Source organism: Zonotrichia leucophrys, chromosome 1, assembly GCF_028769735.1.
Source record: "Zonotrichia leucophrys gambelii isolate GWCS_2022_RI chromosome 1, RI_Zleu_2.0, whole genome shotgun sequence".
NCBI lineage: Eukaryota > Metazoa > Chordata > Aves > Passeriformes > Passerellidae > Zonotrichia > Zonotrichia leucophrys.
The window spans coordinates 8029276-8050603 of NC_088169.1; the positions used below are offsets into that span (position 1 = coordinate 8029276).

The window sequence follows — 21328 nt, forward strand, 5'->3', positions numbered from 1 at the left end:
CAGCTATCCTAGAGCAGTAAACAGTGCTTGGAGCTTTTACCAAAACAATAAGCCAAATGACAAAGGTGTGTTTCTTCACCCTCTCTGCAAATCAAAGTCTTAATTAAATTTATTTTTAAAAATCTGTTAAGTACACTTTTAAAAATATTTATTCTATAAACATTCTCAAGACTTCGTTCTTAAACATTGTTGTCTTTAATTTCTGCATGAATTCATGAGGTATGTCCAACTCCTGTTCTCAAAAATTATTATGTTTTTCAAAACATTTCTGTCTCTTTACACGCTCTGTACTCATCTAACGAATCCTGGTTCTTGCCAATAGTCCAGAAATAGGCTCTAGCTGTGCTTGCTGGAATGCAGGCTGGTTACAAACACAGGGGAGGAGGATAATAAGCATCAGCTGTATTTTCAAATATTTTCTGTTTGGATGTGCTAGCGTGTATTCTGTTCTGGTTTGTGCAATCAACAAAATTCAAAATTCATTGCAGCTGAGTTGCAGTTTCTGTTAATTCACTGATCCAAAGAGAACCATTTTTGACTCTTAAATGCTGGGATTTGTTGTTTTGTGAATCTAAAAATATATGTCACTGTGGTGTGATAAATAATGATCCTTGTGCAATAGCTCTGTTAGAATGACAAACCTGTGTGCTGCCATAGCAGTAGGATGTGGGTAAAACCCCTCCCCTGTCTTTTGGTTGTGTTGGTTTTGGTTGGGACAGTTTCAGTCCTTTGCAAATATTGTGTAAAATATTTATTTATTTATTTATTTATTTTATAAAAGCAAAATTCATGGTTTCTGATGCACAGATTCCTGTTCTTTTGTAGCGTTCAGAGTTTTCTGCTAAGTTTGGTTGGTATATCACAGTCTTGGGCAATTTTCCCATCAGTCAGCTATGAACATTCCTCTTGGAACTTTTCTGCACTTACTGGTGTTTTAATGAGATTTGAGATGAACATGATTTTGAGCTGTAGGCAATGGAAATTTGCAAAAGTAAGGATGTGTTAGCAAATCTTAATGGACCCCCTAAATAATCAGTTGGGAGTGAGAATTATAGAGTTTAAAATGGGTGGCATATTTTTTGATCTGTAGTGTATATATGTCTGTATATTCAAAATAAATTGAACACATGTAGCATAATTCTCCTATGATCCAGCTGCTCTTCCAGCTGAAAAATGATGCAAAGAAAAAATGGTGAAGCTGAAGACCAGTGACAGAGTGCCACAATTGTACTGCAGTTGTAGAAACTGCACACTGATCTCCATGGAAATTTTCATTCTAACATCTGCACCAGCAAATACTTATGAGCAATACATGAAATATGTAGAAGGTGAGAGCTCTCCATAGTATGTCATTATGTAGGAGAGTGTTTAGTCCAGTTGTACACAGTGCCAAGCAATGGCTCTTTCCCAGGGTAAGAGTTGCTTCAAAAGGGGGAAACAGAATAGATTTGTAATCTTTTTAAGTAAAGAAAATGTTTGAAAAAAGACAAATATTAAGAGAAACAATTAGGTCTACTTCATATGTAGGCAGATGGAAATATTTGTGTTTGCAAACTATCTTGTAAAAGTATCTCTTGGCTATCATACACAGTAGAATACTGAAGCTTTTTAGCTGCTCAGTCAAGAGAAGCATGAAAATTTAAATAAGTCTGACCCGAACATCCTGAGGAGATCTGTGAACTTGTTTCTTCAAGACTTTTTACATTTTATCTGATGTTCAAGTTCTGCCATCCCTACCATCACTTCTCTTCCAGTATATTCCTTGTTTTAATGGAGTGAAAGAAGTTAGGTACAAGCAATAAATTATTGTCTATAAAGTTACATTTTAGGTAAAAATTCACTCAGTAAAACCTAGAATGAAGATGTTTTATATTAACTAAATTTTATCTTTAATACTGCATTGATTTTTTTTCTGGTTATGTGTTTTAAAACATGTATAAGTTTTAAGCTGGGGAGAGAAACCTGTGTTAACCAGCTCTGTGTGTTGCTGAGCCCTTTCTGGCATGGCATTTTCCAGCTACAAGCCATTTATTTTAATGATGACATTTACCAGGGACAGGCTTCTCACACTGAACATATTGTATGCATTTGATTTCCTAATATGAATCCAACCAACAAATACACACAGTGACAGTGAGTAAATTGGCAATGTAAGTAAAATCACTGTGATCTATGGTTGGTTTACTTAAAATCTATGACACAGATTTTCATGGGATGTTGTTTTTTTTTAGATCACTTCATATGAGTAAGATTTATGGTGTATTTCTTGGTTGGGGGAGGGGGTTTGTTCTGTGTATTTCTTTTGCCTACAATATTCAGTGGTCAGGGTTTTTTCTGTTTTTTGAAGTTGCTGTAGAAGGAAAAGCCCAATGCAAAAGAGGCTAGTGCTAAAAAGCAATGCTTTGTTGTTTCAGAGTTGTTAAGGCAGTTAAATGAGAACTTAATTTTAATACTTTAAGTAACTGAAAAATTACTTTACAGATATATTCTGAGTTCCACTGAAAGCTCCTAGCACAGTCAGCAGTCTAAACCCCAAGCTTCTTGATTTCTTTTAGAAGACTAAATAAAATTAAATTTTAAAAATACAGTTTTATCTACTGTGACAGAACCAGTTACTGTAGATTTCTTAATGTCTTGTCACTTTTAACATTGCCTGTGATATAGTGACAATTTACATTTGCAGGTCTTACTGAAAATATTGCCTTAGTTTATAGCATTAGGAGTAGTGAAAATGACTTATGAAATACTACTTTGCCTGAGCAAAGTAGATTTTTTTTCCTTTGCCAAATCAAATTAGGATTTGAATCCAAGTTGCCACCACAAAAATGTTTGTTACAATATGTGTATGTTACGCATCCCTTTTCAGGTCTGTACAGGTTATCATGGCTGTATCCTCTGGTGTCCTCCATTCTCTTTGAGAAGCTGTTCCAAGCTGGAGCCTGTGTTTCCAGCAAGGGCTGGACAAGTGGGGCTGACAGGTTTGCAGAGAAGCTTTTCATCTCTGATGTTGTAATTCTACAGGAGCCAATCTCGTGCTGCAGGCTCATAGGGCACCCACCATCTCCACCTCTGAATAGTTTATCTGATAGAGGGGAAACCAGTGAAGGAGCTGGGCTGCCCTGGAAATGTGGGATTTATTATTTATTAGGGTAACATTTATTAGATGTCACTGTCTGTGCAGTGTGTGGGTGAGTTTCAGTGCTTTGCATCCTCCCCTTCCCCCTCAGGAGGACTGAACAGATCCTGGCTGCTGAAGGAGAAGGCAAAGCTCCATTTCTTCATTCCACCTTCCTTACTCTGCACTCCTGTGACTTCATTTGGGTTTGCTTTGATACTTTTTTTACCTTTGGGCTGATTTATTTTAATTCAAGCTGGGGGGAAAAGTGAAAAGAAGACTTGCACCCTAAGTCTCCTGGTCTTTACTGAATTGTGGATTGGCTTGCTTCCTTTTTTAAATGTACCTTCTTTAGAAACCTGTTAGGTTTGAAGAGGAATTATCTTCTTAAGGGGGAAAGCACAAGCAAACATAGTTTCAGTTTGTTCAGTTGAGTCTTTTGATATTCCCTCTAGGGGAAGATAATTCTGTGTGCTCTGTGTTATTCTGGAATCTGAGATAAACTGGTGTGAGATGGTCAGAAAGCAGAGATTTTTCTCTTCTTCCGAGGGCTACCAGTCACTTTGTTTAGGACAGAAATGCAGGCTGGGTTTTTGGAGTAGTAGGGGAAGATAATTCTGTGTGCTCTGTGTTATTCTGGAATCTGAGATAAACTGGTGTGAGATGGTCAGAAAGCAGAGATTTTTCTCTTCTTCCGAGGGCTACCAGTCACTTTGTTTAGGACAGAAATGCAGGCTGGGTTTTTGGAGTAGTAGTGTCAATAGCCATGGCTGATACCTCAGTACTTTCCTAATTAGGTCATAGGCATTGTTCTGGGTGTTTTGGGGTCTTTTTTTTTGCCTTAAACTACAAGCAGCCTAGCTGGAGAAAGTGCATGCACAAGGTAACACAATGGAGGGAGAGGAGAAAGCCTCAAATCTTATCAGAACTGCAATAAATAGTAGCTTATCTGTGTTCTTGCCTACTTGGTAGGACTGGTCAGCAAATAAATACCAATTAAAGATTTGAAAACATGCACTTCATTCTAGAAACGGTGTGGGCTAGCAGGCTTTTTGCCACCAATTCCCTTGTTTTGGTCATGTCCTGTTTGGTGTGGTCTGTCTCTGTGATTAACTCCTTTTATTCTGGATTACTGAAGGTAATTCAGCTCCTTTTGTGTCATCATCCTCTCTTTCCCCTATCACATACCCAAATTAAGAGTTCACTAATTTGGAGGGAATTCCAATCAATTTAATTAATTGTCAGTTAACAAACTTTTAATTACTGATCTGGTATTGAAACAAACACATTCAAGCTTATGCAAAACATCCCTCCCCCTCCCTGGTCTCCATCCCAGCAGCCACACATTGGCTTTTTCACTCCTATGTGAAAACTTGGGCATTTGCTGATGCAGGGCATTGCTTTGTTCATTGGTTATCCTTCTGTGTTTTGGAACACAATCAAATCTTCTGCCTTGGTCATGTTGTATTATTTAGTAACTACTGAGGAATTATGGGCTGTACAGTAACAGTCAAAGCTATTCACAGCTTCAGGGCAGGTTAATCTGCGTTGCAAATGCTGGTCTGAGGACTGAGGGCATTATATTATAATAATATAATAATTTTTATAAAAATAATTTACATTTTGAAGTCCTTTTCTGTCTTCCATGTAGTAATAACTACTGCAAGAACGTTGTTGTTATAAACCCAGACGGGGAGAAAAAGTCTCTTTATAAAATTGTGTCTCTTCTGTGTCAGCATTTAGACATGTTATGTTGTTGAACAGAGCTTTAGAGCTGGTCATGCTGTGGTGACACTTTGTTTGCTGATAGGAAGGCAGGTTCATATCCTGAATCAAATCTGTATTCTCGTGTGGCACTGCAGTAACTTGATTCCCCCTTGCTCTCAGCACTACCCTTCACTTTCATCTTTGCCTTTTGCAAACTGATGGCTGGATTTGCACAAGGGAAGAAGCTCCTCTGAAGAGTGTTGTACCAGGTGAAGAGGATTCTGCAGTCCTTTGTTTTGCTGGATTTGCAATAACTCTACTGAATAACAAGCTTTGGACTTTCAGAACCTGTACATGCTTTGTTGCCTCAGTTTGAATCTGTGTTGTGATTGTCCTGGTTTGTCTGCTGGCCCAAAACAGGAATCAATTACAATTGGTGTGATTCTGAGGTTGCTTTTAATGAGTAGGAACTGATAAATGTGGGGACACTGGCTTTGCTGAGATAAGGCCAATTTCAGGATTTGTTTCATATTTCTTTGAAGATTCTACCCTCCTGTATCAGTTGGTACAAAGCTTCTAAATTTTGCATCACTCCACTCTTGGTCCACTTACGTTTTGCAGGTACTGGGTGCATAATTGTGCACTTGTGCATGGTTTTGTTTTGCCCTTCTTGTAATTAATGAGGAGAAGTTACCTCACCAAGTGAACAGATCCTGGCTTTGTATCCCTACAGATTGAACTTTCCACTGCACAGTCTGAGACTGAGAGCTCAATGATTCTTTTTCCTTTCATAGTTGGATGGAGCCTGTCTGGCAGCAGACAGCCTTGCTGTGTTAGTAGTGACTTAATTGATAGCACTTTGACATTTGCATGTAGGAACTGTTGAACTGAATGAAGAAGGGCCCAGTTCCTGACGAGATTTAGAGACTTTAAGGACTACAGTGATATGACACTAATTTTCTTTGCAATGTGGCATGTGTTGTTACTTGTTTGTGTAAATGGAGATCCTGGTAGCTGTTGGTTCTCTGAAGCACTCTGGGAGGGACAGAGGAGCAGTTTTATTCGTGTTCCTAAATTTCTGAGGTGTAAAGTGTCATTTTCACCTGGTCTGGAGGCTTTTGCACAGAGTCAGACACAGGAACAGTGTTCTGAGATCTGCTAGCTGGCTTTGGTGGGATTCTCTCCACCTGACCTGTTTCCAAGAAGGACTCAGGAGAGCTTGTTCAAACAAGCCAGCTCTATTCTGGGCCTTGCCTGAGCCTCCTGTCTGGGCATGGCTCTGGTGGGTCCTGTTGCAACTCCATGGCTCCTTAGATCTCAAAAGATGATAGAAAGTCAGTGGTTTTTACCCTTTCATCTGATGCTATCCCGATGAGTTATTTCAATGTCCAAGTCCATTCTCCATCAGATTTTACCCATTCAAAGAGTGATCAAACTTCAACTCAATGATCAGTTATTGCTGAAGGTTTTGTAACTTGTAGTATCAGGTGAGTACAGTGAACATGTGTTATAGCAGTGAGGAATATCTGTATACTAGAAAAAGAAAATTATTTCACTTTTAAATTTAAAAAATTGCAGCTTTTCTAAATTTTCTTACAAGGTTTGGAGTTCTTTGTGCTTGTTAATTATACTATGTGTAAATAATAGATTTGTATCTCAAAATCCTTTTCCAAACTGGAGATGATGAATCAGATTTCATGACTACCAGCAGGCTACTGGATTTGTCTAATTTTTATCATGTGAATTTTAGCAGTATTTTAAAGTTAAATTTGCAGTAATAAAACAACAAAACAAAGAAAATACTCTATAGAAGAAACAGTTGCTACATTTGTGCAATAGTTACATTTTTACTTCTATTTTTACTTTCATTAACATCCATTATAGCTGTCCTCAAAGTTTTTTTTGGTACGTGTGTTTTTGCAAAAACTCTTAAAAATGGATTATGACAGATGTGTTGTTTGCTTTGATTCCAGTATTCATTGCTGACAGCACACAGCACTTCTGTGTCTATGATTGTTCTTAAGTTGGCACAAGTATCACTTGAATTATATTGCTTGTGGTAACAAAAGGCTTAAATGGATTCCAATTTCATGATTTTCTGTGGCATTTGGGAAACAAAAAGGAGAGGAAAGCCACTTTGAACTTTTCTGCAATCTTGAAAATTTATTAAAGGGTTCAGTGCTGATGGTTCAAAGCTGTAAAAAATGTGTTGAGTTTTAATTACTCTTCTTTCAGCTTAAGAATTGTTATGATGCAGTTAGGCTGTTTTTAAATCCTACTTACCTAGGAATTATGAATAGGCTAGCCAAACTGACTGTAATATGTAGTTTATAAATATATATGCACACACACACACATATATATAGTATTAATTTCTCTGTGCTCTGAGGCCATTTTATTTCCTTAATTAGTTGTTCATGACTGAAGATTTATGGAGCAGGATGATTTAAGCAGTCAAGTCTTAGTTCTCCATGTAAATGGAGACTGAGGTGTACTGTAACTCATAAGAAAAAAATAGATGCAATAATGCAGCTATTGTTAGAAAGCATTTGGATGTGCAAAACATGTACAGTGTATTTTTATTATCTCTTAGGGTTTGTGAGCTCTACCATAGCACCAGTCCAGAACTGACCCTCTGGGGAGTGGCAGCCCCATTTTCCTGCCCCTCCAATTTCAGCGGGTGTTCATTGGCATTTCCACAGCTTGTGTTTAGTTGGATTAATATATCCTCAAGAATCAGGGTCCCTGTGACTTTGAGGTGACTCTGTGTGGTGCTAACTCAGGTCCATCATGGTTTATTAATCCAGGTATTGACTGGCAGAGACTCTTCTGTATCATCGTGCCCTGAAGCAGCAGAACTGCTGTGCATATACTGCATTTTAGCTCATAAATTCTGCTAGGACCTGAGCTGACTTTTAATGCTGTTGCAGATGCATATACAACCTGCATAAACAGCTCATAGGTTTGCAAATTTGAGTTTTTATGTCAAAGTAGCAGGTGCATAATTCATCTCCTTTCTGAGTGTTCTGCCCCTCCCTGCCTCGGTTTCTTGTTTTCCTGCTGCAGCTTTCTGGAGAATGAGAACAGGTTGTGCAGCCTGAGACACACTGGACAGGTTGCTTCACCAAAAGAGATTTGTGAGGGGAGGGAGGTTGGGCTCTTACTGTTTGCTTCTTCCTTCAAGAAAGGGTGGGGAGAGCACCTTGTGCAACTCCCTGGGCTTCAGATTCTCACAATCTGGACAAGGCTGCGTTCAGCCTGAGAGTCGTGCCATGTCATGTTAAGAGAGTTTTAATTTTTGTTGTGCAGACAGGAAAGGTGCTCTGAAAAGTCTGTGGAATGAGTCAGGGCCCTCCTTAACTCAGATGATTGATGTGTCACGTTTTACATTTCTGTGTACTCTATCATGTCAGTGATATTCTTTATCCTTGACAGGCATTAAACTTGTGAGGAAAGGAAATGTGGGTTTATTTTAACAAAAGAACCCTGCTAACAGTTTCTTACAGTGCTCTTGTAAAGTTATTTTGCAGAGAGGATACAGATTATTATCCGTTATTTTACTTCTGTGGACTTCTAAAATATAGTTGTGGGTATATGTTTTGATAATTTCATATATATGCAAGCTTATTGTTGCTCTTGCACTTTAGACCAAGAAAAACAGGCAGAATTTATAAAGGTTTGTTCTTCGTCTAATGGATCATCATTTCAAATTTGGACACTTATGAAAGAAATTTAAACAAATTTGAGTCAAACCTTTTAGCACCTGAGAAAAGCTCATTCAGTTTGAAAGGGTTTATATGCAAGTACTTAAACAATCTTTGCTCTGTCTAGCAGGAGGAGCAGTCCATTACACCCAGCTGGCTACTACAAAGCTTTATATATCCATGCCAGTCCCTCAAAATACCCTGTGTCAGTGAAGGAAATTGTGTATTACAATGTGATTTTTGCTGTTGGCATCACATGAAAGTTCAGAGGCAGTGGCAAACTCTCTCAAGTTAGGTAAAAAGCCATGCAGGTGCACTGTTTGCAAGTCCCATCTCCTACTTCGATACAATTTCCAGGTTCACAGATTTTTTAGCTGATCAAACTAACTAGTTGAGTTCTAACTCAACTTGTAAGTATGAATTTTAAGTGTTTTTTGCTTATCACCAGATAATAAAGAAGGGAAATGAAATATTATTTGCTTAATGGTTGGCTGAGATTAAAGAAGAAAAACTCTTCCTGTCTGTATTGGTGAAGAGAAATTGCCCTTTAAATAACATGAGAAGTGTCTGGATGTTGTGAAAGAAAATATTTCTTTGATGACCTGTAATTGTGCTGGGACTCAGTTAAATAGGCAGAATTGTCACTGGATTGGTTCTTTATGGGGGTATGTTACCTCTGTCAGCTTAATCTGTTTTAGAAAGGAAAGCATAAGTGACAGTCTGTAAAGATTTGTGGTATTTTCACCCTCTTGTAAAATCAGAGACAAATCAGGCGAGTTAAAACCTTATTCCTTGAGCTGTGACCTCAATGTTGCTAGAAACAGGCTTGAGCTCAGTTGCACTGCCTTCATCATTAACATCTGATTTCTGTGGAGTGAAAGGAGGAGAGTGTGTTTTAAGAGCATTGGTTTCAGAGGCTTGGAGGAATATTTCAACTGCACAAGCAGAAAAGGGACAATGTGCTTCTTAAAAGCATTACAAACTTGGTATGCAGGATTACTTTATGGATATTTGGTAAGTAGCAGCAAGTCTAGTTAAAACTTTGTTGGTTTGTTGGTATGGAATCCTGAAAATGCTGCTAAAAAGTTCATTCTGTAGTGAATTTTTTTAATGACTGAACTAAGACCAATTTTACAAAACTTGCTTTATAACGTGTCAGTTAACAAAGAAAGAAAAAAAAATTCTTTTGGCTTTTGGTAATATTTGCCAAGAGAAGCATGTGCAGAGGTGGAACAAACCAAAATTAAATTTTCTTATATCCTGGATTATTACTGCCTGAGAAAAATTTTCTGGTTCCTGACATTGTTCTGTCACTGAACCAGAAAACAGGTTTTGCTAAGGTAGTTAATCTCCAGCATTCAGACATCATTCCACTACACAATTTCCAAGTAGAACAGAATTGGCATCATTCTTACATTTGCTAGGTAGTTGTCTATTACTCAGAGTGCACTGCAGGTGCTGTTTGTGCTGAGTTCCCTTTGTTGTGCAGGGACTTTGAGAATTCAGCTGTCCCTCACAGCAGCATTTACTGCAACTTGTACTATTTTACCTAAGAAAAACTGAATTAACCTGAGCTGTTTGGCCATTAAAACCCTGTCAGTCACTGAGCTCTGTGGCACTGTGGAGTTGGAGTAAATTTTAGATGTTGCTGCTGCTTGGTTTGTCTAGACTTGGGTAAAGTATATGATTTCCTTTCTAGCATTAGTGTGCAGCTGGCTTTGTTTTGTATTGGCTGTGCAGAGCCCAGCAGTTCAAGGCCAAAGGAACTCTGATCAAAGCAAACAAGTACATTTGTCTGCATGAGAAGCATCTTAGGCAGTCATTTCCCTATGTGGGTGCCTTTGGGCTGTTCCTGAGTCTGGATGTTCAGCAGCAGAAGCAGTGGATGGATTATTTAACCCTTCCTCGAGTAGGAGTTACAGACAGTTTGTCTAGACTAGCTGAATGTGTTATGAAGAGATTTGCTTTGTATCTTTAAAATACCAGAGGTTTTCTTGTAAAACTGAGATTCTCTCTTAATATCAAAAAGTAAATTTGCCTGTCATTACATTTAAGTAAAGGCTAAGTCACAGAAGAAGAGACATTTCAAACAAAGAAAAGCCAAAAACCTTCAAATGTTAGAATGATCAGCAAGAGAAATCACTTAATTTTTCAGGATCAGCCAACATCCTTTTCTTGATAATGTTCCATTGCCTCTGAGGGCACTTACTTGATTTAATGTCATTACATTTTAGTACATGAGTACTAAAAATTCACTTAAAGGACTGCAATGTCTATAACCTTTAGTTAACCTGATCAGCCTAAGTGAATTCTGGCCAGAAGATATCAACGTTTGGCACAAAAACGTTGTGCCAATCTAAGCATAACATTGGTAATAATGCTTTTAGCACATTCTGAGATAATGCATTGCCTGTGCTGCCATGGCCAAAGGCTGGAGAGAAACCCTGAACACACACACACATACCCACACCTGCAGCAAAAACAAACAAATGTACAAAAAGTGAAACTAAGAACTCCACTCTGGGTGTCTAACCTTTAAAAAAGGAGAAATTCCAGTGATTTAAAATGAACTTCTTGCAGGTTTTAGCTTTATAAAGGTTTTTGCTAGACTTAATAGCAGTAAACACACACTGTGTTACAGTTTGTGGATTAAATGAAGAATTTCTGGTTTATGAGAGCAAACTAAATGTATTCTAGTTGTATTATATACCTCTCATTGAGTGTAGTGTAGTAGGATAGTGGTGTGTGGCCATCTCTGGTTGGAAGCAGAGCAGAGACTGGTCTTGCACAGAATCTGAATAAAAAGGCACTTAGCACTGCATGTACCTTAGATATTTTTGAGTGGCATCTTTGCTCTCAGGCCTGAGCTGTACTTGTCATTAGTGAGATGGAGGGTGCAGAGCTGGCCAAACAAAGCTCTTTGCAGCTGAATCCGTGCAGGCTCTGTGTGTGTTCAGCTGCCGACTGCACATGGATCAAAGCTGGAGCTGCGTTGCCACCTAGTGAGAAATCTGCAGGGACACGGTTCCACGTGGAACTGCACAAACTGGACACTACAGAGGGGGAAAAGAAATATCACCTGACCTAAACTTCATGTCTCAGTTTATTTTGAGGTGCAGTTAAACGTATGAAAACATAAAACTAAGGCAAGTTAGCAATTCCTGATAATGTTGTGAAATCTGGTTTTGTGGCTTCTTTACTTGTTAGAAGGACAGCAATGTACAAACTGTTGAGATTTGTCAGATTGTCAGATATGTTTTGCTACTGTAATCTGGCCGTTTGTTTCTATTGCCAGACTATCAACATTGTTGTGCTCAGAGGTGTTTGTGCAGGCTCCCAGGACTAGCCAGAACCAGTCTGGTGGAAAAACAGCTCAACCAGGGCTCCACCAAGGGCAGAGGGAAAAGGCTGGTTTACAGTTCAGGTGGGAAAAAGATTGTTTGCAGTTAAGGTGGATTATTCCTTGATTGTGTTAATGCTGCAGTTGCACAAGCATTGCACCAGCGTGAAGGGAAAGATGCTGCAGGAGGGGAGAAGGAGCTGGCAAAAGAGGGAGCAATTGCTGCATTTAATGGGGCTGTTGCTTTAAAGTGTTAGGTTTCAGTACAAGAAAGCACAATCAGTGTAACTTTATGGAATTACAGCCTTGCAATTATTTCAGTTAAGTCCACTGTGACCATAGAGGTGAGAATTTTGCCAGTTCAGTGCTCCAGCCAGCATGTAGAATTATTTTATCAAATGCACAGCTTATGGCAAATTATTTCTCTGGGTTTTTTTGTTTGTTTTTAAAAGAAATTTCACAGCATACTCTTGACAGATCTGCTGCTGCACTTCATGCTTTGAAGGGACTCATTATATCACAAAGTGTTTAAAATTGTGGTCTGCAGTGTAAAAACCTGTGGTCTGTTGGGAAGGTGTTGGGTTTCAGGCTGTTACACAGTGCTGGGAAACAGGTGGGAACGTGGGATTTAATAAATGTGGATATCAGTAGTGAACCTGCTTTCATGACTTGATTGATCACAGCTTGAGAGTCAATGGCTATTTTCAATTTCCTGTCATTAATTATTGAAAACAGTGCAACATTAGCAGTGTTTCAGATTTTACAGCACAGGTTGTAAAATGTCTTTAGCAACAATTCCATTTCTATTTGGAAGGCCAACCTCACAACAGAGAGAACCCTTCTTACTGCTTTTAAAATCAATTTATAGAGTTTGTAACTCCGCTTCTGCTTTAATTCTTTCTTGAGTTTGTTAAGCACTTCAGAAACTGCTGCTTTGCTGTAGAGAAAAGACAGATTGTGCATATAATTAATTAAAAACCAATAATAATCCAGAAAGTATTGCTTTCACATTCTTATGTTTCCTCTTTCCCTTTTCCCCCTACCTCTGAACCTGCTGTTGAGTATTAAGCAAGAGGACATAGAATGTGGAAAGTCTTAGATGAGAGACATCTAATCTTTGTTCTTCCTTGAAAAATGTTAGATTTTTTTTTCAATATGGTGGGTGCTTTGTAAAAAGTTGCTAAGAATTACCATTTAATTAAATTAAAGGGGCTTAGATTATCTGCAGTAGGCAGCTGTTAAATACTCTTTTGGGCATTCTTAAACATTTTTGTTAGTTCAACTGGATTCATTTCCTAAAATACACCATCTTATTTATGAAGTACTGCTTATTTGCATGTCAGTAAAATGAGGACATGCATAAAAGGAAAGGGCTGTTTTCATGGACACAATCATGGAAACAACTTACACTGTCTGTCAGATACTTGATTCTGGACAAGTCTGGTGGCTGTATCAGAAGTTGAGAGAGAAGTGGGATTTTTTCACACCCAATTTCGTGTTCATCATAGCTGACAGAGTATAAATTGAGGAAGGAAAATTGTCTTTAAGTCTCCTAAGACACCCAGCACCAGCTAAAAAGCCAATAAGGTGTTTATATTTGTGTCCAAACACTGAGAAAGAGTAGAGTAGAAAGTGAAAGTTACTCAGAATTTAGCAAACATCTATAAAGTCTAATTCCACAAAATGAAGATTTCCATGGATTTCTTCATGGAAATCACAGAAAGGGAAATATTGGCTATAACTGCATTTTGTTGTTCTTGCTTCATGCCAGCATTTTGTTTGCAAACACTACAGTTGCATTAAAACAAAAGATACTGATGGGAGATGGATTCTCTCACATTGCCACTGTGCTTTTTGATTCCCATGGTGTTTTTACCAAGGGCCACACCAGCCCTTTATTTCTTTTTTCTTTTCTCCATGCATCTGTGTCTTTTTAGTGCATATTTCGAGCATGTTTGCTAAGGTGCAGATGGATTATGCAATAAGGATTTGGTAACAGTGGAGAAACTTTCAGGGAAAGGTGTTACTTGTTCCATATTCCTTCTCTTTCTTTTAAGTCAAGTTCCATCATTGAGGTTGCTCATGAGCCATTTCCTGTGCTAAAACTGCAAAACAGCGAGCCAGTGGAGACAAAAATAAATTTATATTTTCCTTAACTGAGTTAACACTGAACTGATTTTGGTGTGTGGTGTGACAAGCTGCAGGCTGCTGGAACAGAGGGCAGGAATGTGTGTGGGATGAAGGGGGAACAGCCAGCAGTTAAATCAGCTTGGCTACCCCAGAGCCTCAGCCACCCCCAAGGTGTGTGGGAGGAGAGGCTGGAAAAGCTTTTAGTGCTTGTTGGGGCAACGAGTCATTAACTGGTCGGATGTATCTGTGTGGTGAGGAATCGCTCATGTGTCCCAGGAAGGCAGGAAGTGCTGTTTTAATTAAGGGAAAGGGGAATACTGTCATGGAAGGAAAAAAAAAATACTTAAAAAGAACAAATCTTTAGGGCTGAAACATTGCTGTGGTTCTGCAGCACAGGAGTTCACTGCCAGTGGCAATACAGGATGTTCCCACCTCCAGCTCCTCATTCCTGTTGCGGTGTGTTGGCTGCACTGAGAGCTTTTATTACTTCCCTGATGTATTATTAGAAGAATAGAGCCTAGAAGTAATTTTCACAGAGCAGCAAGAATGGGCAAAGAGAGGAGACAGGGAAATTTTTTGAGTCAGTATTTCCCTGGAAGCGTGACCTCAGGTAGGGTGTGATGGTTAAACTGGAATTTGGTGTTGTGCAGGCTGATCTGAGGCTGAGGCGTGTGGTGTCTACAGCAGAAAGGGAATTAGGTCTGGATTAAATATAAGTTTTTGGTAACAGGAGGGTGCAGGGACAGCCTTTGTGGGAAGAGGCTCGGGCCTGTGGGTTCCCGGACAGCCCCAGTGGGCCCAAGCTGAGCCCATAGGCCTCGTTTGTGGTGCTTTGTGCAGATACATCTCAGGAGGGGTGGGAAACACTGGGACAGAGTGTAGGGAGTGTGGAACAAAAAGAGGGCACAGCAAGGGCAGGGAAAGAGGAGATTGGCCATGGCAGAGCAGATGGAGGAGCCTTGCTGCGGTAGCAGAGAGGGACCTGCAGTGAGAGCATGGCTCTCACCCCTGCGCCACTCACAGCTGGGGCTGGAGGGGCTGAAGTGAAGCAGTGGAGGTAAGCCCATGAAAGGGGGGAGGAAATTTCTTGGTTTCATGTTTATCTTCTTTTAATTGGCAAAAAATAAGTTAATTTCATCAAGACTGTTTGGCTGAAAATAGCTGATAAACAATCTCCCTGTCTTTATGTCAACCCATGAGGTTTTTTTATAGTCGTTACTTGAATCTTCTACCCCTGCCCAGCTGAGTGGGAGTTTAACATCTAGCAAAGGCTAATAATCCACAGGACAATTGTGTCTAGGGCCAAACAGCTGGGGCTGATATCTCAGTGTCTCCCTTGTCCATGCTTCAGGCACATTTCAAGACACACAGTTCAGTTTAGCTGTTTCTGGAAAAATTCCATTTGGGTGGTAAGGAGCTTCTCCATGATGCTCACCTAAGGATGGTTGGTGAGAATGACATAACCAAGTGAACAAAGCATATTGATTTCCCTTTAAAACTTAGTACTACCAAATCTATTTAAGTTATGAATAATCATATCTTGCTGTAAAAAACATATAGAAGCATTTTAAGGAAGAAGCTTACTGTTGAAGATACTCCCTTTCAAAATACTGTCATACCCAAGCTGTGGCTGGAAAACTAATCCTTTAAAGGACTGAACCTGGAAAATCAGAATAGTGTATGTATAAAAATGAATTGTGTACACAGAAAAAGGACATGTGTCTTCCATCATGCTAAGAAACTTGGAACTGTCTGTCCCAATAAAAGATGGGGCTGCTACAGTCTATGCACATCACTTTTAAAATAATGAAATGGTGCTATTATGTGGGCTGCTAGAAATCATCTAATTCTTCCATTAACATGCTTTGAAAATGTGTTCAGTATATTTGAGGTGTTTTAAAACCTTGGGTAGCAGATTTTGAAAGGAAATTAGGTGTTTGCCAGAATTGTCAGAGATGTGTAGGATATTGGGTTGTTAATTCTGGTGGGAATTTTAAGTGATACTCATGTTTTATGTTTTTTATCAAAGACTGATATATCTTTCTGTGCAATTATATAGAGCAGTTATCTTTTTTAGTGCTTCCAGCAATTCACTTTCAGTGTCGCTCTCCACACATGAGGCTGCATTTTCTCTGTGTGCTGATTATGGTTGGGAATTATCTTTTCCATCTTTGGACTTTTCTTCTTTGTTACTAAAGTCTGAACTTTCCTGCCCTTTAAACAACTTCAGTGCCTCTCTAAATAAGTAGCCAGGTTTAAAATGGAAACTTTAACATGTCTCCAGTTGCTAAAAAAACCCTCAAAGTTTTGTAAACAGACTGAAATTCTGGAACATTTATTGGTAACAGTTGTGTAAAAGGATAGCTGGTAAATGCTTTTTAAATTGTGATGTAAAGTATGAGCCTGTGTGTTAAACAAGATAAATGGAACACCAGGTCTTTTTCCCTGTTCCTGGTTGTGTGACAATACCTTTCATGCAGCTGGCAAAGAAACTTATAAAACTTGTGCTTAAAACTTGCAGTTCTATTTATTATCCCTGTTGTCAATTATGTTTAATTTTGAAAAAAGTGCTGGCAGGGAAGGTTGTAGGTTTGACCAGGAAGAGTGGAATTCTGGGATGCTGTGGTCAAACCAATGATGTTCTGAGTTTCATACTGACACCTGGGTAGCCAGTGAAGTTTGACACACCTCCGAGAATACCAGGGTTAAAAGCAGGGCACTGCCTTGGCAGGCTCTCTTGGGACGTCGCGGCGAAGAGGTCAGATCACCCTCCTGTCCATCGCTGCTGCTGGGCGGGGGAGGGCAGCCACGTGGTAGCCCTGGGCCTGGACAGAGGTGGGAGGTGAGGGGCTTCGAGGATGGAAGGGTGGAAGATCCAGGGAGTCAGCCCTCGGGCAGCCATCCCCCCCAGGAGAGAGAGAGAGAGAGAGAGAGAGAGCCGGCGACACCGAATGTGATAGCAGCGGCCCAGAGAGAAGGGGGAGGAAGAGTGCCCGGCCGGAGCGGCAGGTGTGGGCAGCGTGTGTGGGAGTGCCGCTCCAGGACAGACAGAGACTGAAAGTTTTAACCCTTTCTTTCATGATGGGGCCTTGCAAAAATGCTAATCCTCCTCGAAGCTGAATAAGAAGGGAGATGGAGATGAGATGAGACAAGGACCTGGCCCGAAGAACGTGGAATGATTGAATGGGAAGATGATATTGGAGTGCCTTTTGCTGGACTTTTCTTGTGGCCATGGACTCAGTTGTTCCTGTGACACAACTGCACTTAGGGGAAGCAGTGGCTCAGAAACCAGGAGGGTTCATTCGTGAGGACCCCCGGCCCCAGGGTTGAAAAATTGGGGGGACAGTTGTCCCAAAAGCAGAGACTGTGCCTTTTTGGAGTGAGACAAGGGATCCTTGAAAGACAACCCTAAAAGCAGCTCTGGTCCATGCGTCAGTGGTGAGAGCACTGGGCATGGAAGGAAGATGTCACAAGCGGCAAAAGGACTTTTTTTTCCGGGCGGTGCCGAAGTGACAGAGAAGCACACGAGGTTTCAGTGTGTTTCCAGGAGAAGCCTATGGAACAAGAAGGACTCCTTTCCTCTTCATGAACTGAAGTTTGAGTATACTAAAGTGTGGGGCCAAGGCTGGGCAGTTGGTGTTTTGGGAGAATGTATCGGATTGGGAAAGTCAGGTAGTGGGGAGGAGGAAAGTGGTTTTTTGTAAGGTTTTCAATTTTTTTTTTTCTTTTCCTTATGGTCTTTCCCTATTTTCCTGTAGTTTAGGTAATAAAGTGTTCTTTATGTTCAAGCTAAAGCCTGTTTTGCTTATTCCTGGTCACATCTCACAGCAGACACCAGGGTGAGGGCATTTTCATGGGGGGCACTGGCTCTGTGCCAGGCTCAAACCATGACAGAAGGTTTAAAGAATGAACCAGAAAGTAATTTCTTCAGCCATATCAAGAATAAGAGAAAAATAAATAGATGAAGGGTTCAGAAAGGATTCACATGAAGTTAAATAGTCCAGCCAGTAAAAGATGACAGTTTGGTTTAGATTCCAAGACCTGCAGGGTGTGTTCTGTTAGCTAAATTTTGTTTACTAGTGGAGGAGACTGCTGTAAATATGGGACACGTGGCCACTACTAAATGACACCTCTTGCTGCTTAAAGCCAACTTTCTCCATTGGCAAATTCTGGAGTTGTCTTGAATCTTTTATAGGTGTCTGGAGTATGAAAGGCTAATTTAAATATGGAATGTGTGTTTGACACCTTTATTACTACACAGCATGGCTCCAATACTCAGCAGAGGTTTAGAAAACTTAACAGGAGGTAGCAAATAGTTCATGCAATGTGGTATTCAGAATGATGCCTCAGATAATATTGTGGCTCACAAGACAATGGGATTTTTCTTGGGATATCCTCAATCACCTGGTGCAAGTTAGCATCTGATTGGGTTGTGTTGCATTCAGAATGTGTCTGTGGGTACTTGGGACTTTATTTACCTCTTTGACTTGCAGAGGTAAAATTTAATTCAGTCTAGAAAAAGCATTTGCTAAAGGATTGAGTAGATGCTGATGTCATTTTTTTAAGTGCAAACAATGAAACATATTTGTCATCTCTGCCTTTTCTCCTCCTCCTCTTTCCTTTTTACTGGTCTGAAACATGGCTTACTTTGACCTTTGGGTCATGGTCCAAATGTACTTCAGAATCCATCATCTCTTTCCTGCCCTGTGGCTTTGTTGAATCAGTGTGGTGTGTGCTTGTCTGTCTCCTTACACCTCGTTTTCTTTTTCTTAATAGGCCTACTGTTGAACAAGTCCCTGCTGTGTTTAAAATAGGACTTTGTTCTGCTCTTAGCCCCAAGACCCCTTAGTCATAAAAAGCCTTGTTCTGTAACTTCTATTCATTTGTTTTCCTGTTTGGAGATTTTATTTTCCACTCTGTTTCTCCTTCCTCATGTGCTGGTGCTCAGTCTGAGCAATTGCTGCACTCATCCAATATTACACAGAGGAATGAGGGAAATGGCAGTATATACTTTCTTCCTTTCAGTTCTAATTCCTTTCAAATAATGCCCACAAAATATTAATAAAGGGAGCAGCCAAAATAAACTATTTTGAACACACTTCTTGCCTGTAAATAAAGCAGAACTTTCCTGCAGTTTCATGTTGGATATTTCCACTTGGCTTTCCATCTGAAATAGGCATCAGATCCACGGTGAAGTGTGGTGGTATTAAAGTTGTTACAAAGTGAGAGACAGAACACAAGCAGCCAATTTTCTGAAGATCATAGTCATTCACAGAATCACAGATTTTCATTCCCTTACACTGCTCCTCAGAGGGCTCATCTCTGATCCTGTTTGGAAAGGACTGGATGTGTACTTGAGTGAACCTCTCTGCTAGGAAAGGGATGGGAACCGTTTAGTGTCAACTCATTGCCTTTTGTGATGGAAGGGAAGGTTACAGTGGGGCTTTAGTAGTTATTCTGCATTGAGGTGGTGTAAGAACTGATAATGTATTTTCCACACTGCTGTTTCCTTAGGTTGTAGAATTTCATCTAAATAAATAGATGGACAAATAAAGGCCAAATTTTACATTAATTTCTTTATCAAAACTTCTTCTGTATCACTGAATGATATTTCTGTTTGCTGTTCAGCTTGCAGCTCCTAAGGTGCCATTACATGATGATTTCTAAAGGATTGCTCTGTCATTTTGCTTTTAGATTGTATTTGCAAGGTTGTGAGGGAGGGGACACAAATTGCAGGTGTCATATGAAAGTTCTGGTAACAAAATTTGCACTTTGTGGATCTGAACATTTTTCTTGAATTGAAATTCAGTCATTTCCAAACTCTCAACTTTTCATCTGAATTTATAGATGGCTGAAACATCCAGAGTCTAGCATAAATCTGAGTTACCTGTTAAATGTTTCACATTCACAAAGAAATCTTCATCTTGCTGCTTGCATTTTTCAATATAATTGATTCCTGTTAAGAATGTAGGAGGGCACATGTGAAAATAGTGCATTGTAAATTTCTTTCTAGTGTAGCCCAATTACATGGAGAATATTCTCAAACCAAGAAATGATATTTTTATTTCTCCATAAATGCATGTGTAGGTCATTCTTGAGCAATGACCAATTGTATGGAAAGAGAATAGAAAAGTAAAATGTCTGCTTCAGAATTCAGACTGATGTTTTCCTCACTTACCAAATTATCATCAAAGCTATTCATTAAAGATTTTGCTATTCTTTCTAGAATACAAGTAGATAAGTGAAAAGAAAAAAAGTTTAAGGATGATTAAATAACAAAAATACCAAATTGTTTCAACAAAGAAGAAAGAAAATTAATGCAGTGTGGTTTGGTGTTGTGCATTTCTTTTTGTGCAGAAGGATTGATTTGTGATCAGAAAAAGTAGGACTCGTTTAAAACAAAATCTTTTAAGCTTTGAGAGATTTCAGAGTGATTTCTGCTCTTCTTTTAGCTGCAACTTTTCCTGCTTTATTCACTCTTCTCTAGAGCAGAGATGCAAACTAATGTATGCTGATGGAAATTTATGCCAGTGTCATTTCATATGATGTGATTTTAAAATACTGTTGAAGAAGTAAACTGCAAGAAATTTTACCATAAGAAAAACACTTTCTTTTCTGAGGATGATCAGGTACTGGTGTAGGTTTTCTGGGCAGGTTTTTGAGTTTCCATACCTGGACATGTTCAGAGCTCAGCTGGGTGTGACCCTGCACAATCTGCTCCAGTTCACCTTGCTTTGAGCTGAGGATTTAGAGACCTCCACTTATGAATAATTCTGTAGTGTGGTGAAAGTCTGTCTTGTGCATTTGGAGGGAATTCTGCAGTGTTGTTAAATATTTGGGATGAAAATCTCAGTGTAGTCTGCAACTGTACATTCAAGGAACTTCTGTAGAGTTCTTCAGTCTATGACCAAGGAGATCTTCTATTAATATGTGAATTCAAGAATCTGTTAAATTTTGAGCTATATGTGAGTATTTGAATTAAGCATAATTAAATATCCACTTGTCAGAGTTCTTTATAAAGATTAATGAATTTTTTAGAAATTTCAAATGTGTACATCTTTCCAAACATTGTGTTCTAAACAGCTTGAATATATAGCTAATCTGCAACTACCTTCTTATCTTCCACAGATCTGAAGAGAGAAGCCAGTATTTGTCACATGCTGAAGCATCCTCACATTGTGGAACTGTTGGAGACATACAGCTCAGATGGAATGCTTTATATGGTCTTTGAGTTGTAAGTTTCTCTCCTTGATTCCACCTTTCCGTGTTGTCATTTGCTAAATAAAATCCTAAAAGTGTGGCTGCTCATACCTGTAGGTTTTGTAGCTCAGA

The 21328-nt window shown here is 39.4% G+C and overlaps 1 protein-coding gene across 10 annotated transcripts in view; it reads left to right on the plus strand.

Moving 5' to 3' along the window:
• The window catches only part of CASK (calcium/calmodulin dependent serine protein kinase), a 191013-nt gene that overhangs the window by 60134 nt on the left and 109551 nt on the right, over positions 1-21328 (plus strand). For all 10 annotated transcript variants that reach the window (XM_064706397.1, XM_064706406.1, XM_064706424.1 and 7 more), the window contains exon 3: positions 21125-21230. In XM_064706397.1, the coding sequence (XP_064562467.1) occupies positions 21125-21230 (106 nt within the window). The remainder of the gene's footprint in view (positions 1-21124; positions 21231-21328) is intronic.